This window comes from Corvus brachyrhynchos, unplaced genomic scaffold (assembly GCF_000691975.1).
Source record: "Corvus brachyrhynchos isolate BGI_N302 unplaced genomic scaffold, ASM69197v1 scaffold80, whole genome shotgun sequence".
NCBI classification, from domain to species: Eukaryota; Metazoa; Chordata; class Aves; order Passeriformes; family Corvidae; genus Corvus; species Corvus brachyrhynchos.
In genome coordinates, this window is record NW_008236769.1 from 12,195,587 (window position 1) to 12,210,119 (window position 14,533).

General features: G+C 47.6%; 1 protein-coding gene across 1 annotated transcript; it reads left to right on the plus strand.

Annotated features, from left to right (window-relative positions):
* The first annotated feature begins 6 nt into the window (after nucleotides 1–6).
* On the plus strand, nucleotides 7–10,188 carry LOC103611187. Its single transcript, XM_017727535.1, is given in 4 exon segments — nucleotides 7–6,986; nucleotides 7,515–7,743; nucleotides 8,430–8,983; nucleotides 8,985–10,188. Coding segments are annotated over 4 exon segments (1,482 nt in total). The 5' UTR covers nucleotides 7–6,482; the 3' UTR covers nucleotides 9,180–10,188.
* The last annotated feature ends 4,345 nt before the right edge of the window (nucleotides 10,189–14,533 follow it).

A 14,533-nucleotide genomic window follows, 5' to 3' on the forward strand; every position in this document is an offset into this window, starting at 1 on the left:
CCCTCAGGGCCCCTCTCCCAGGGCTACACGGCAGGGGAGGGACCCCAACAGGAACCCAGACACCAAGCCTGGTGTGGGAACTCATTTTTCTTGGGAAGATACTTAGGAGTGATGGGAAAATGGGCTCTGGGAATCTGGACATAGAGACTGCTCTCTGTTCCCTGGCCTGTTGCAGAACAGCTCATGGTACTTCATCCTCACTCTGAAATCCCAGGTATGAACCTTCTCAAGGACCATTAGCCAAAATGTTTGTGGCATAGTGTGGGACCTCTTCTCCTGTTGTACACAGAAGGAGGACCCAGAGAAGCTGCAGTGGGTAGAAAGGTGAGTGGCCCAGGAAACCCCCACCAGCAATAACAGAGGCACCACTGGTGCCCTTGGCATCAGCAGGGCCTTTTGTTTTGGTCTTGGCAAATGCCAGTGGTGCCATTCAACTGGGCGCAAGGGTGGAAAGGGGAGCTCTACAAAGTGGAATATGGGGTTGGGGTCCCTTCATCCCAGGACAATTCCTTCAGGGAAGAGGCTCTATGCCCTTGTTCCCACCTACACTACTGCAGACACTGCTCTGGAGCATCGGGCAAAAATACCGCTTCCAGTCTTGTAATGTGCTGCCCAAGCAAATGTAAAATATTTAATCTGGCATTGCCAAAGGGGTGCTTTATGACTTCTGCCAAATTACATTATATAAACATAATTAAAGGGTTAGCTTTGTTTGAATCTGTCATTCTAAGCAATAAAGATGTCAGATAATTTATTGTTGCATTTTGATACTCACCCTATTAAGCTAATAACTGTTTTTGTGTGTGCACATATGTATATGAGAGCAGTGTTCATGGAGTTTGTCTTTCTGAAGGGTGACCGAGTCTGAAGACGTTGCTGATGGAGTCCAGGCATATTTCTCTGCTTTTCAACTGCCTTTCAGTTGCTTTTGAGCCTGGATGCCTGTCATTCTCAAAACTGCTTGGGAAGGCTGAGAGGGACAGGAATCAGTGCATCTGTGGCAGTGAGGATCTGGGCAGTGGTGCCAGGAGAGGCTGGCACCACTGCTGGGGCAGAGCTGGGATTGTACTGGGTGAGCTGTATTAAAGATAGGACTTGACCCCTGCAGACCAGCAATTGCCAAGCTGTGATGGGCAAGGATTCAACAGCCTGAAACATTACAAACACATGATACTTCACATGAAAAAAAGGATTTTTAATGACTTGTTTCTCCTGCACTGTGGACCCTTAATGCCCAAGAGGTTTCATTTTGCCTAGCAGCAGGTGCGTCACTGAGTATTCAGCATTTTAGCCAAGTCCTGTCCTTGTTTTAGGGTGGAGGAACAGAGGTGTGGCTACCTGGTTTATTGAAGATGGGGGAGGATTTGGCTGGGCACATGCCTGTGCTGTGGGTACCAGACAGGAGCAGCCCTGGTACAGTACAGGATGGAACAAAGCAGTGGCCAAAGCCCAGGGCATGTCCATCCTTATCTGGCAGGGAGCTGGGATGGTTTTGGCTCATGATGGCAGGAGCTCTGTACAATGGGGCTGACATGCTGGGTACACACTCAGCTTCTGGTGCAAAACAACACTCTCCCTCCCCCTCTATTTTAAGACCTGTGTTACAACCACTAAATTGGTAGAAAAACAAGCCCAAATCCTGTCGAGTATTAGGACAAATATTTTTAAAGCTATTTTAAGATTTATAAAAATATTAAACTAGAGGGTAAAATACACTTTATTAAACTGTCCTAATTTACAGTCACATACATGGACTCTCTGCTGGGATACAGAAAGTAAAGACACCTCTAAGACTTGCATTATCAGATTCTGAGAGTACTTATAAATTAGTAGGTGCAATTATCCTCTTGAAATCTGCTGTTAAGATAGGCTTTCCTTAAAGTCAGCTTTTCTTATGGCTGCTGCTGAGTGCACACATGGAGCTGTAACATGCTGTTTGTTCACCTCTCCAGAACAGCAGCTTCACAGGGAGCTGAGTTTGTCAGTCATTCATCACTCCTATAGCATAAAGTGTCCTATTTAATACTGAGACATTGCTGCTGGTTGCCTGAACAGCCCAGGAATACTAGAGGATTAAAAAAAATAGTTCAATTAAAGACCAGGGCAAAAATAGTTTCATGGGTTTTCTGTTTCAAATTAAACTCTTAAAAGCCTCTATCCCAAATTTCTTCCATTCGAGTTTTGGATCCAGTCCTAAATGCTGGGTCTAAAACCCCAAATTACACTGCAGTTTGTGCCCATGTCAGTGACGGGCTGGATCCAAATAGCAGAAGTAACCACACTGAAATCCAGGGAAGCTTGGGGTCCCCTGCCCAGGTTCAGTGGAGTCCCTTTGCCTTGTGGATCCTCTCTGTCATGCCAGACCCCCATCTGTCCCCCCACAGCCAGTCCACCCCCATCTAATCCACACAGGACCAGTCTGGGTAAACATAACCTATAACATAAATATAAAAGGATCTGTGTTAGCTGTGAGGACTGGCAGGGGTTAAGACTTTTATAAGTTCAATTAGGAAATTAAACTCAGTGGGAGACCTGCAATGCTTTCCAGTTGTTCTCCAAGTATCACAACAAACCTCCTCATTTTAGGCATGGTATCTAGGGGGGTATCTGGCTTTCTAATCTGGGGTTTGGTTTGGGCTCATCTCTACCCAAAATATTATTTTAACCACTCTTTGTATTTCATTTCCATACTTTTTCTTCGGTATGCTTTGAGAAAAGATTCTGCCAAAGACAGAAATGCTTTGAGCCTGAAAAACATTTTTTTGCAGTGTATATGGAAGGCGGTGTTTTGCTTGGCTTAGCTTGTGAAATACATGGCACAACCTGCATGAAATATTTGAGGCCATGAGGAGACATGAGCAATTCTTGAAGAAAAAAAAAAGAAAAAAGTTAATTTTCATTCAAGGGTCTCATTTGCTTAGAGCCACACCCAGACAGGAGGTGCAAGGCAGAGCAAGGAAGAAGAGTTGATTTATGAACTTGTAAAATTAAAAGTATTGTAAAGTTAAAAAGAAACAAAGCAAACCCCCAAAAAGCTCAGACTCATGGGAAGGTTTCTACATATGTGAGAAGGAATTAAACCATTAGCATTTGATAAAAATTCATGAGACTTTAGAACCACCAGGGGTTGAGATGAAAGCTCTGCCCATATACCCAGGCTGTGGGGAAAGGGCTGCCAAGTGCCCCTGTCCTCACCTAGGTGGGCTTTTCCTGCCAAGGGCAGCAGTATGGGGTGGAAGACTAATGGGGAGTTAATAGAATTGTAGGATAATTTAGGGGACCTACTGGAAGGGACCTCTGGAGTTTTTCATTCTGACTTCCAGCTCCAAGCAGGGTCAACAGCAAATCTTTACCTCCATGGGTTCCTCTCTGCCCTCGGAGTGTCCAGGTACCTCCCAACAAAGGTGTGGAGGAGAGAGGGCAGGAACAACTGAATCTGGCTCAACCTGCTCTTTAGCAGGGAATTCAAACTAGAGAAGCCCCTGCATTCCCCCATTTCATACTGCTGCTCCTTGGATGTCCCAGCATGAGGATGGGCTTGCGGGCAAAGCAGCACTGTGGCCACTCAGCCTGTCCTCATGCCCGTTCCTCCACGGTGTGGTGCCACAGGTTGTTTGACGACGTGTCTGAAACGTGTAAACTTGATTTCCATCCATTGTCTCTGCCTGTCATCTCTCTCTGAGATTATGGATACAGGAAGAGTCTGTGAATAGTGAGCACTGCTCCAGGTGATGTGTTGTCATGCTGCCTGCCAGCCACGCGGTGGGTCAGGACAAGGGGAACTGGTCATTGTTTGTATCTGAATATTCCCAGGGGCCCATGATACCACACCAGAGCAAACCAAGACAATAATCCTACCTCTCAGATTTCCAAATCCCAGCCATGGCCCCATGGATGTGTAAGAGTGGGGCAGAGGAAAGCAGAGGAGGAGCTGGGGTTGCTGCAACACACAGCAGATGTAGGATATTAGCTGGCTCCTCTACACTGCTTCTGCTGCAGCTGGTGGGCATTTTGCACTCTAGTTTGCTTATTGTTCATTGCTTAATGCCTTGCCTGGCAGTTTTCCTGACATGCCTCCACCTGCAAGCAAACAGCTTCTCCTGCAGCCCCTGGCAGAGCAGACTGTCCCAACTGGGGAAGTTTCTCAGTGAGATGCTGGAGGGCATGGGAGAGAGAACCAGGACTTGGGGGGAACCAGCTGGCCCTTGGGCCAACCTGCTCTCTCCATCCAGGCACCTTTCTACATGTCAGAGGAACTTTTATTTATCCAGAGCAGACAAAATGATTAGGAAGGTAATAAAATAGAAAGGCTGAGGTTCTGTGGGAACCTTGTGGGATGCTGCTTGCTTGCTTTTAACAAGAAGTGGCTTTTTTTCTTAAATTGTAAAGTGTACTTTGAAGGTGCCCTGGTGTGCTGCCCAGGGCAGTTTCTTTAGCTCAGGGGAAAGTGTGTGGATCTAATACCCTTGGGACAGATGGTGTCAGCAAACTGATAAGCTGATGGTTAAGGGAAGTTTGCAAAGCCGGTGGTGGCATGGGACATCCCATTCCAATGGCCTCCATGACCACAGCACAGCATGGGCTCCACATCAGCAGCTCAGTCATGTTCTGTGTCTCTTAAATGCCTCTTCATTTTGCTGGTTTCTTGCAAGGCTTTGATAGGCAAAAGTGATGTTTTGGAGGTGGAAGAGAAGATGTATAGACTTCTAAACTAAAAAAAACTGACACTGGTCAAAATTTCTTGACACCTCCCTTCCTACCAGTCCCCCCTGCTGTGGCAGTCCACACACAGCGTGCTGGTGTGCGGTCCTTAACATGTCCACTCGATATTTCTGAAGACTTCCAAGACTTAATTTTCCTCTTCCAGTCTCCACAACCCCAGTGCAAATCTAGTCAAAAAAACCAAAAAATGTTTGGAAACTGCACTTCTAGCAGAGAGTGCTGGAGTCCAGATGATGTCCACAGTTTTTCCTGTGTTTTCTCTCCTCAAACTCATTTTTCCTGTCACTGGAGCAAATCTTGGTAGAGCCACACATGTTGCACAGGGATGAGTGAGAGTAAAACCACCAAGAGGAGCTTGCAGGACCGCCTCATCAAGTCTGTTTGTGCTGGTTCCTCCCAGGTGAAGCAACTCCTCTATTCTGATTATCAGCCCTTGAAATTCAGCCCAATCTCTGTAGCTCATCTCCAGGTTGAGCTTTCATCATAACTAGCAGGAGAAAAAATTCCTTTTGACTGGAAGAGATATTCTCCTTGTTAGACTCTGAAAGTGAAGCACGTGCACATGGCCCTGGTGCTTTGGCTGCAGGAGTCATTAAGTCTGTTTAATTTGGCTGTATCAATGTGCCTGGTGCCTGATGCATGGCAGGCAAGCATCAACACACCAAAGCTTGGGCACCATCCTGTAAGAAGGCCTAGGCTTCAGAAAGGGGAAGAAGGGAAATAGGAAACCGAAAACCACTCTCAGGGAGGGATAGTTTTCCACTGCTTCATTTGGAGGATTTAAGTAGCCCATTAGGGAGCAGGTGGAAGAAATTTGTTGGTCTTATGAAGTAAGCAGCTGCTTTCTTTAGAGCTGTGCACAGGAGCTGCCAGGCCCAACAGTGGATGGGCCATGGGGATGTTTTTGCTAAGGAGAGGGAAAGTGCTGTGCAGCTGATCTCAATGAGCTGGGTCCTGAGGGGAGGGCACTACACCATGGCAGTACAGTGGTTAAACATCCCCAAGGATGTCCCTGTTGAAAGTGGTTCCATCTGGTGTTTGGGAGAGAAGGAGCAAGCCCTGAGGACTGGGACACTGGGATGTGGCTGTCAGGGGCACTGATAAAGCCGGCAGAGGTCAAATTTTAGCACAGGAAGAACCTGAAGAAATGAAAGAAGGGGAATGAAATAATTCCTGGTCTTGGACACAGTGGTCAGTCCCCCTGACTCCAAGTAAACGTTCCATTGCCAAGCAACCATTAAGTTGCCAAGTAAACACTTGCAGAGGTTGGAGTAGCCAAAGGGGCTATTACAGAGGTTGGAGCAGCCATAGGGCCTTTCTCCAAGGCTGGAATAGCCACGGGGCTGTAGAGGCCATGGGTCAAGGAAGATCTGAGGAAAGCGGAGGCAAGAGGCTCCCAGGGCTCATCCCCTGCCTGCTGCCTCCCACACTGAGCCCTCAGGGTTGAAGGGCAGCCCCTGGGCTGAGCTGGGAAAGAAGCAGTGTTGGCAGGACCTGGGCTCCCTGTTTCCTGCTGGTGGCTGGAGCAATGGAGACTTGGAGCAATGAGAAGTCAGCCCGTTTCCTCAGGATGTACACGGTGGAACTCCCACCCTTGCTCAGGTGAGGGGGTTCCTCCACCGGCCTGCATCCTCTTCTTCAGCCTTCTCCATACCTCCTTCCCTCACCATGGCAAACTCCCATGCCTTATGTCCATCATCTCAGCCTCCCCTTCCCCAGCCCTGTTCCACCCTGTAACACTCCTTTGCTCTGTCAGAGGGATGCCTGCTGGGGAGGGGTGGGGATGCCGTGCTGCCAGATGGGATCTGAGATGGTGTTGGGATGCTTTTTCCCATCACCCGACCCAGGACACAGTCCAACATCCAGAGCAATCCAACACCCTGCCAAGGAACTCAACTCAGTGTAACCCCAAGGAAAACTCCTGCAGCAGGGAACTCACAGTGACAGAGGATGACTCCCCATATTCACTTATTCACCTCCTGAAGAAGAAAGAAGCCCAAGAGATGGAAAAGGCCCTGGCAGGGAAATACAAGGTGGGAAAGATGTGTGGGTGCTGGGGCATGGTTGGGAGAGCTCGTGGTTTTTTGGAGGGTTTTTGGGAGGCAGGTGACAAATTTTGGGTGCAGGCAGCCAGGTCACCCTCCCTCTGGTGCTGCCAGGCCTCCAGGGAGAGGATGAAAGTCATCGCTGACCAGTGGAGGGACCTGCATGCCAAGAGGGCCCAGCTGAAAGCCTACGTGGAGAGATGTGGAAGGACTATACAGGTACACCAGATGACCTTGAGCCACACCACCAACTCCTCCCCTCCCTTGGTGAAGAGAGTCTTGGGCTTGCAGTACTGTTCAAGCCTCCTGTTGAGACTGGAGCTGTGAGGAGCAGGACTGGCAGGGCACAAGGTTTTGTACCACAGATATGGAAAGCCCTGATAGGTCTTGGGTGGAAAAGAGCCTGTCCTGTACCAGTGTGATCTCCTGGGGGCCCAAAATGTCCCCCAGGGAAGGTGTTAGCCTTGCCCCCACTACTGGCACACAGCTGTCTTCAGGGGACAGATCCAAGGAGGTCTGAAATTCAGACTGCCATCCTGGGTACCTGTCTCCAGGACCTAAGGGTCAATGTAAGAAGGATGGCCCTGTGAAACATGGAAAGGAAATGTTCCTGGGGTGGTCCAGCACTGGTCTCTCCTCTCTGAAGATATGTCCTAGCAGTGCTGTTAAGTGATTCAGCTCCATCTTCCCTTGCCTCCCTTTCCCTCTCTCTGTATGTGCATGTGTGCTGGTGGGGGAAACCACCAGGAACGCGAAGAGTTACGAATCCAGGCTCTGGAGATAAACAGCAAACAGAGAGAGGAGAAGATGAAAAAGGATGGTAAGCTTTTGAGAGCCAAGATGGAACTGGAAGCCCTCAGAAAAAAGCACTGGAAACTCTGCAAAAGAGTGCAGAAGTGCTCCATCTTCAAGGAATACCTGGAGTATGTGGTGAAGTTCTCACAGGTGAGTTTGGATGTAAGCAAGACAGATCATGGCCTTGGGGAGGGCATTAGATAAATGCTATAACTAGAGAAGATAAGGCAAGTCCAGAACACTGGACACTTGGTCGAACCCAGAGACCTCCGATGGGATGGAAAAAGATTCCCTGCAACCAAGGTGAGCCACAGGGAGTGGAGTTAGGGTAGGAGAACCAGAACAGGAAGTGAAAGATTGAGAAAAGCAAAGAAGAACCATGAGAAGGGGGAAAAGCTCAGGGCTGGGGGGATAGGGGACCCCTTTGTGTCACTGTTTTGGGTCAGATGGATGGTTTGGGAGAAATGAAAACTGCCCTGAAAGTGCCCTCAGGCACTTGTCAAAAAGCTGTGCCTTCTCTCAGGGCATCACTCCATGTATTGCACATACTCCAACCACCCCAGTCATGGCCTCCCAAGTCTGGGGATGTGGCTCTGGAAGCTGCAGTTGTGCTTTGTGTTTTGTCAGAGCACTGCTCACCTGGGGAAGAGGCGATACCTCCCCTTGCTTATGGCAGTGACAGCTCTGGCTGTGGCACAGTGGGAGACCACCACATGGGGAATGTAGCAATGCTCAGGAGCCAACTGGGGCAATAGTCTCATCGAGAATGGCAGAACCCCAGAACAGTCAGGGCTGGAGAAGGCGGGAAGATCTTTCAGGTAGGGGAGGCATTGGCCCTGGTAAGGGCATGGTGCCAAATGGCATGAGACCTGCAACTGGTGTGTGGAGGGCAGAGAGGTACTAACACCAGGAACTCTGTGCTGCAGTTTGAGGACATCTCAGAAGTCACTTCATGGTACAAGTTGCTGGTGAGGACACAGAAGGACCTTATGCAGTCACAACAGGGGCACAAGCAACTGACTGAGCAAGACAAGGTGTTACTGGAACAGTACAGAGCAGAGAAAGAAGCTGAGATGCTTCAGTACAAAAATGAGCTGGTGCAGTTCAAACTACATTTTGACCAGGCTCAAAGTGACATCCCCCTCTGGGTAAGGAATTGTGGGGTGGGCAGGGGAAGATCTCCAGGCCTGGCTCTGTCAAGACTGGCTGATGTCTCATCCTTCAGCCATGGGGTCATGGCAGAGTCCAGTAACAGTGCCTGGGATTGGAGGAGATTCCTAATTTTTCCCCCTCCACGGGGTTGCAGAAGGAAGAATGGAAGACCAGTCTGGAGTATGGAAGTTTGGGTCTCCCAGCCAGGGGCTCTGGTGCTGAAGCATCACCTTTGCTGGGGCATGTCCCCATGCTGCCTGTGTCCTCTCCTTCCAGGAGGCTCACTGGGCTGACATCCAGAGCAAGACTTCTGAGAAAACCAGGAAGCTGTGGACCATCAAGCTGGCCATCCACAACCTTTTCCAGTCCACCAACATGTGGCTGCAAGCAGAGTGGAATGTGTTGAAGTATGACAGCTGCAGACAGCTGAAAATGGTAAAGCCAAGACAGAAAGAGGAGCAGTAACGAGTCTCAGCAGCCCAAAGGGAGGGGAGAGCCCACAGACCCAACAGACACCTGCCTTTTCATTTGGGCTCTCTCTCAGGCATGGGGAAGGGGCAGGGGACATCACGCAAACCTGTCTCTTCTGAGGAGGTGGAGCAGGGTCCTTGCCTGGCAGAACAAGTGGGAGCCAGGCAGGCTGAGGCAGGGGATGCAGGGGATGCAGATCAAGCCATGGCCAACACTGGCTTCATTCACCCTTGCCCGGGACTCAGACTCCCTCACAAAAGTCCATTCTGGTGGTGCAGATCCAGCAAGGCAAATGCTTTATCCTCCTGCTCAGTTTGACTGGTGACATTTGCCATCTTAAAGAGCCAACAAACCTCCATCTGACTCCTGTTCCCATCCTTCTCTGCCATCTCTCTTCTCCACCCTAGATATTGCAGTATATCCAACACTTTAAAGACATCCAGTTCTATGCAGGATGTGCAGAAGCACCAGAGTTGCTACACCTCTGAAGACAAAAGGGACATGGCAGCATGACCTGTCCTGCCAGTGAAGGTTCAGTGGGTTGGGAATGGAAAGAGGAAGACAAGAGAACCCTACAGATATCCTAGGCTAAAAGAAAAAATAAAGTTATCTCTTCATTTCCTGGGAGGATTGGACACATTAGAGCAACTCCATCCCACAGCTTCACCCAGACACCATTGGGGGGTGTTCCGGTTTGGCCAAATTTAGAAATATATCCTCTGAGAGAAGGCACAACCACCCCTCCCCCACCAGGTTCGGGAAAAATAAATTTTCCTCGAAGGAAAGTGAAGGAGATAAACCTATTTATTTACACAAACACACGGGAAAAGGAAAATAATGCTAAATAATAAAATCTCTCGCTGTGGAGAAAAAACCTGGGAAAAGTGTTAGAGTCCTCCCTTTGGTCTCCTCGGAGCTGGCTCAACCTCTGCACTCTGTGGAAAGTCCTCCTGATGTGCTTGGAGGTTGAAACAGTCCAGTAGAAAAGGGAGAAAATCCGAAATTCCAGGGAAGGAAAAAGCAAAGTTCAACTCTCAGTCTCTCTCTGGAGAAAAAAAGAAGCTGAACCACTGGCCAAAAACTGACTGGAAAGCAGCAAGCCGGGTGCTTCCTCGCTCCCCTGCCGCAGCTGGGGAAAAAACTGCTAGCTGTGTGTGACCTTGAACAAGCTGCAAACTGCTTTGAAAACATTTTGCTCAGTTTTTCCTTCCCCCTCTCAGGCTCAGTTTAGAGGCATAGAAAGGCACAAAGTTAATTTCTGGGCATAGGGCAATGACATGGGATACACATCATAAAGCCACCCCAAGACAGGGGCCTTCCTCAGAATTCTGGTTGCATGACACAGTGTTCCTGCAAAGCAGGCAAGATCATGAGAGCAGACTGGGACAGGAATATGGTTTTAAACAGGGATCAGTAATACTGTTCACATTTGGACATCCCACTCAGCCTAAGCTCCTAGATATTTGAGAGACATGTCATGATGGGGGGGGAGACTGTGCTTCAGGAGAGCTTCAGAGTGTTTCCACCACCACACCCAGCACTTCCATGGATGTGGATTTCTCTGCACGGCCATGTGTTATGGACTAAAGCCCAGCTTCTGCTCGAGCTCCTATGGAAAATGTGGACAATGGACATAGGCGACAGATGAACCAAAAGCTGAACATTCAGCTGCTCATCATGTGTGCCACTGGGATGAACAAGAGGACTAACAGCGGCTCTGGGGACACACTGTGGTAGTCAGGTCAGGCTCCACAGTCTTTTGGGGGGACCTTTTAATGCAACAAGGACCCAATGACATAAACTTACAGATTTTGTGGCGAGAGGCCATTGATCACATGCTCTTGAGTCAGGTTTTTGCGTGCTAGCTCAAAGAGCACCCAGAGGCCCAGCTGTAACCTGACTGCACTACGGTGGCACACACACACACACACACAAGAGCACAGGCAGACGGGGGTGCACCCCTCACCCAAGGGAGCCGTCCCTGAGCTGATGTGAAGGCACACAGGCAGAGGCAAAGAAGGGAGAGAGAGGGGACTCTGTGTAAGTTCCACGCAGAAGGTTTACTAAGGTGAAACAATGGGGGGAAGAGACGGAGAGCTCAGGATCTGACAGAGTCCAGGGATTTTATAGTGGGGATAGGGAAGGCGGGGATAACGGACACAGCAAATGGGATAGTGGACAAAAGGCAGGGTTGAGGGGAAGGGAACCAATGGAAATAACACAAAGGAGGGATTTAGCCAAGGAACCAATGGGGTGTCGAGTACAACAGAATTTTCTAGAATTAATACATATTAACTTAGGGGAAATGAATATTAACAAACACATAAAACAGGGAGGGGGAAACATGAACCTATCACATAAAAATATGTAAACAGAGGAACCAGGGGATTATGGGCTCTCGCCCTAACCATGTGAGGCATTAAACTTCGGTGCCTGACCACCACAGCTTGGTGTCTGTTGGATCTTCAGGGGCCAGGGTGGTGGCGGCCACTTGCACTGCTACGCTCATGCTTCCCCCCTCTCCTGTCCTGCGTTGGGGAAGAAGAGGAAATAAAACTCTCTGAGACTGGGGAAAGGTTGCACAGTGCAATGCAGAAATGCTGTGTGTGATGCTCAGCTGTCCCCAGGCTTTGGGTGGGATTTGTGAGGAGCAGGGCTGGAAATGGAGCATCTGGGAATGAGCTTTGAGGGCATGTCCCGAAACCCACCACTCATTCAGAGGGATGTTTCACCTTCCTCATGCTCTCCATGGTGCAGACCTTGCAATTTCTGGGTTTTTAGGTCATGGCCTAGACATAATTTGGAAGAATTAAAAATTGGTGGAAAAAAAGCAGTTCAGGTTCTTCAGCATAGTGAGCATGAGTCCTAAACTGGTGCTCTTTTTAGCCAGGCAGGTTCTGCCATCCACTTGGTTTGATCTTCCAAAAAAACAGGGTGTGAACTTTGATATTTCCACGTTATATGGCAAGAAATAACGTGTCTGTAACAGTTTTAATCCTGGGCATTACCTCTCCTCCAAACTTCAGAGATTTACTGATATACACACCCTGCCTTCCCGCATGTGGGTGGGTAATTAGGAAGAAAAAATCCTCTTTGTGTGTTGGTACATGTCCTTCTCAGCAATCCCAATTTCCACAGGGATCACATGTGGCTGAAATGCAGCCATTGCTGGTATCCTGTGTGCTTTGCAGTCCATTGTGCTCATAAATAAAAAGTGGGACAAATTTTAGTACCTAATCTTTTACTCAAGAGAACTAAATGAGGGCTTCAGAGCCCTTATTGTGTGCCAACACAGAAGTGAATAATGTCTGAATATTATTACAGGAAACTTCAGAATGGTATAAGTTGAATATATTAGATTGAATGGTCATGTGGATTGTTACCTTTGATTTTTTTTAAAATATCTTTTCATGATGTGTGTTAAAACCAACAAATTAAATCCTTTAATTAAAATCCTCTTAGTTGGGAATGTGACTATTAAGGAAATGTTTCCATTTTATAGCTATGCTTTTAGAATGAGGATACAGAAATATAGAACTTACATCTCAAAAAATACTATTTCTTTCACTATCCTCACATGAGCCTGGTTCAGTTGCCTTCATCTCCCCACATCAAACTGCCATGAGTTAGGAAATAAAGCTACAATCTAAGGCTGTTATAGAGAATCATCTTTCTTGGTTGGTTTGGTTTTGCTTTTTTTTTTTTTTTGGGTTTTTTTTTTGTTTTTTTTTTTTTTTTTTTTTTTTTTTTTGTTTTTTTTTGTTTTTTTTTTTTTTTTTTAATGAATTCATGAATGCCTCTTTTTGAACTAAAAAAAAAATTGAAGGAAAGAAAAGCCTTACACTTTCTTTCAAGTGAATACCAACTATTAACTGAGACAAGGCAGTGCAATGCCTTTGTTTCTTCTTTAAATTCTAGTATAACTGAGTTTTTTTGACATTAGTTGGATTACTAAGAGTGCTGGACACAGGCTGAAACTGAAATCTGAGTGCATAATAGGAATCCGTGCAGTGGTTAAGGAGTATCAGGGAAAATTTATACTTGGAGTTATATTGAAATAATTCCAATGTATCTTCACTGGAATTAATGAGTTTATTTTGGATTCATTCTCTTGTAAGTAGGAGGTTGGCAGCAGCAGGGATAAGAAAGTGGCTTTCTCTGGAATAGGAGAGAGGAAGAAAAGAATGCAATCTAGGAAATGACACAGCATCAGTCTCTTAAGAAAAATCTCTTTCTATAACTTTTTTGCCTTATTGTATATTTTGCAGAAGAAAAAATTGTAAAAATTAAATGGAATGATAGACATGTGTGTGAGGGGGACAGGATGACTCCTGTTTAGAATTTGGTTTAAAATTTGAGATTATTCATGTGATTATTCCTCAGCAAGGCATATCTTTCTCATGGGGTCAGGCAGCCACTTGGGTCCACTCCCCTTCTTTGTATCACGTGGCACTGGGTTGTGTACAAATTAAAGACTGACAGACTGTGCTCTTCCCAGGCTGGCCTTGGGGTCACTCTTTCATTAAGAGCTCAAACTCTGGTGTGCAGCAAATCCTCCACTGTTATGGGGAATTGCAGCAAGTGCCAGTGCAGCCCAGTCACTTCATGTGAGTACCTCGGGACAAATTCCCAGATTACTATGATTATGTGATGTTTATCTCATGTTACATCCTGGGCTTCAGGGTGGGATTGTCCCTATGCCCTGTTACACATGTACCTGTGCCCTGCTGGAGCCCCGGAGGTCTGGGGTTCCTGCGGGCCATGATGCATTTGGGGTGAAACATCTCTTTTTGTGCCTCCCAACACCAAGAGCCATTGGATTAAATGTGGAAGACTGTGACTGGGCTTGTCCTCTGCCCGGCTGCCACCTTCCATATTCTTATAAAATTCTGATTTTAAGTCCACAAATACAATGTATAGCCCAATTTGATTCTTCCCCTCTACTCTGCTCAGCTGAGTTCCCACCTGGATCTCAGGTGGGATCCAGCTCTGGCATCTCTCAACATGAGAAGGACATGGAGCTGTTGGAGCAAGTCCTAGAAGGGGTCACAAAGATGCTCCAAGGGCTGGAGCACCTCTGCTATGGAGACAGGTCAAGAAAGCTGGAGTTGTTCAGCCTGGAGAAGGCTCTGGGGAGATGTTACAGCACCTCCAGTACCTGGAGGGTCTCCAAGAGAGCTGGAGAGGAGTTTTTGACAAGGCCATGGCATGATAGGACAAGGGGGAATGACTTTAAACTGACAGAGTGCAAGTTTAGATTAGATTTTGGAAAGAAATTCTTTACACAGAGGGTGGTGAGGCACTGGAACAGGTTGCTCAGAGAAGCTGTGGATGCCCCATCCTTGTAA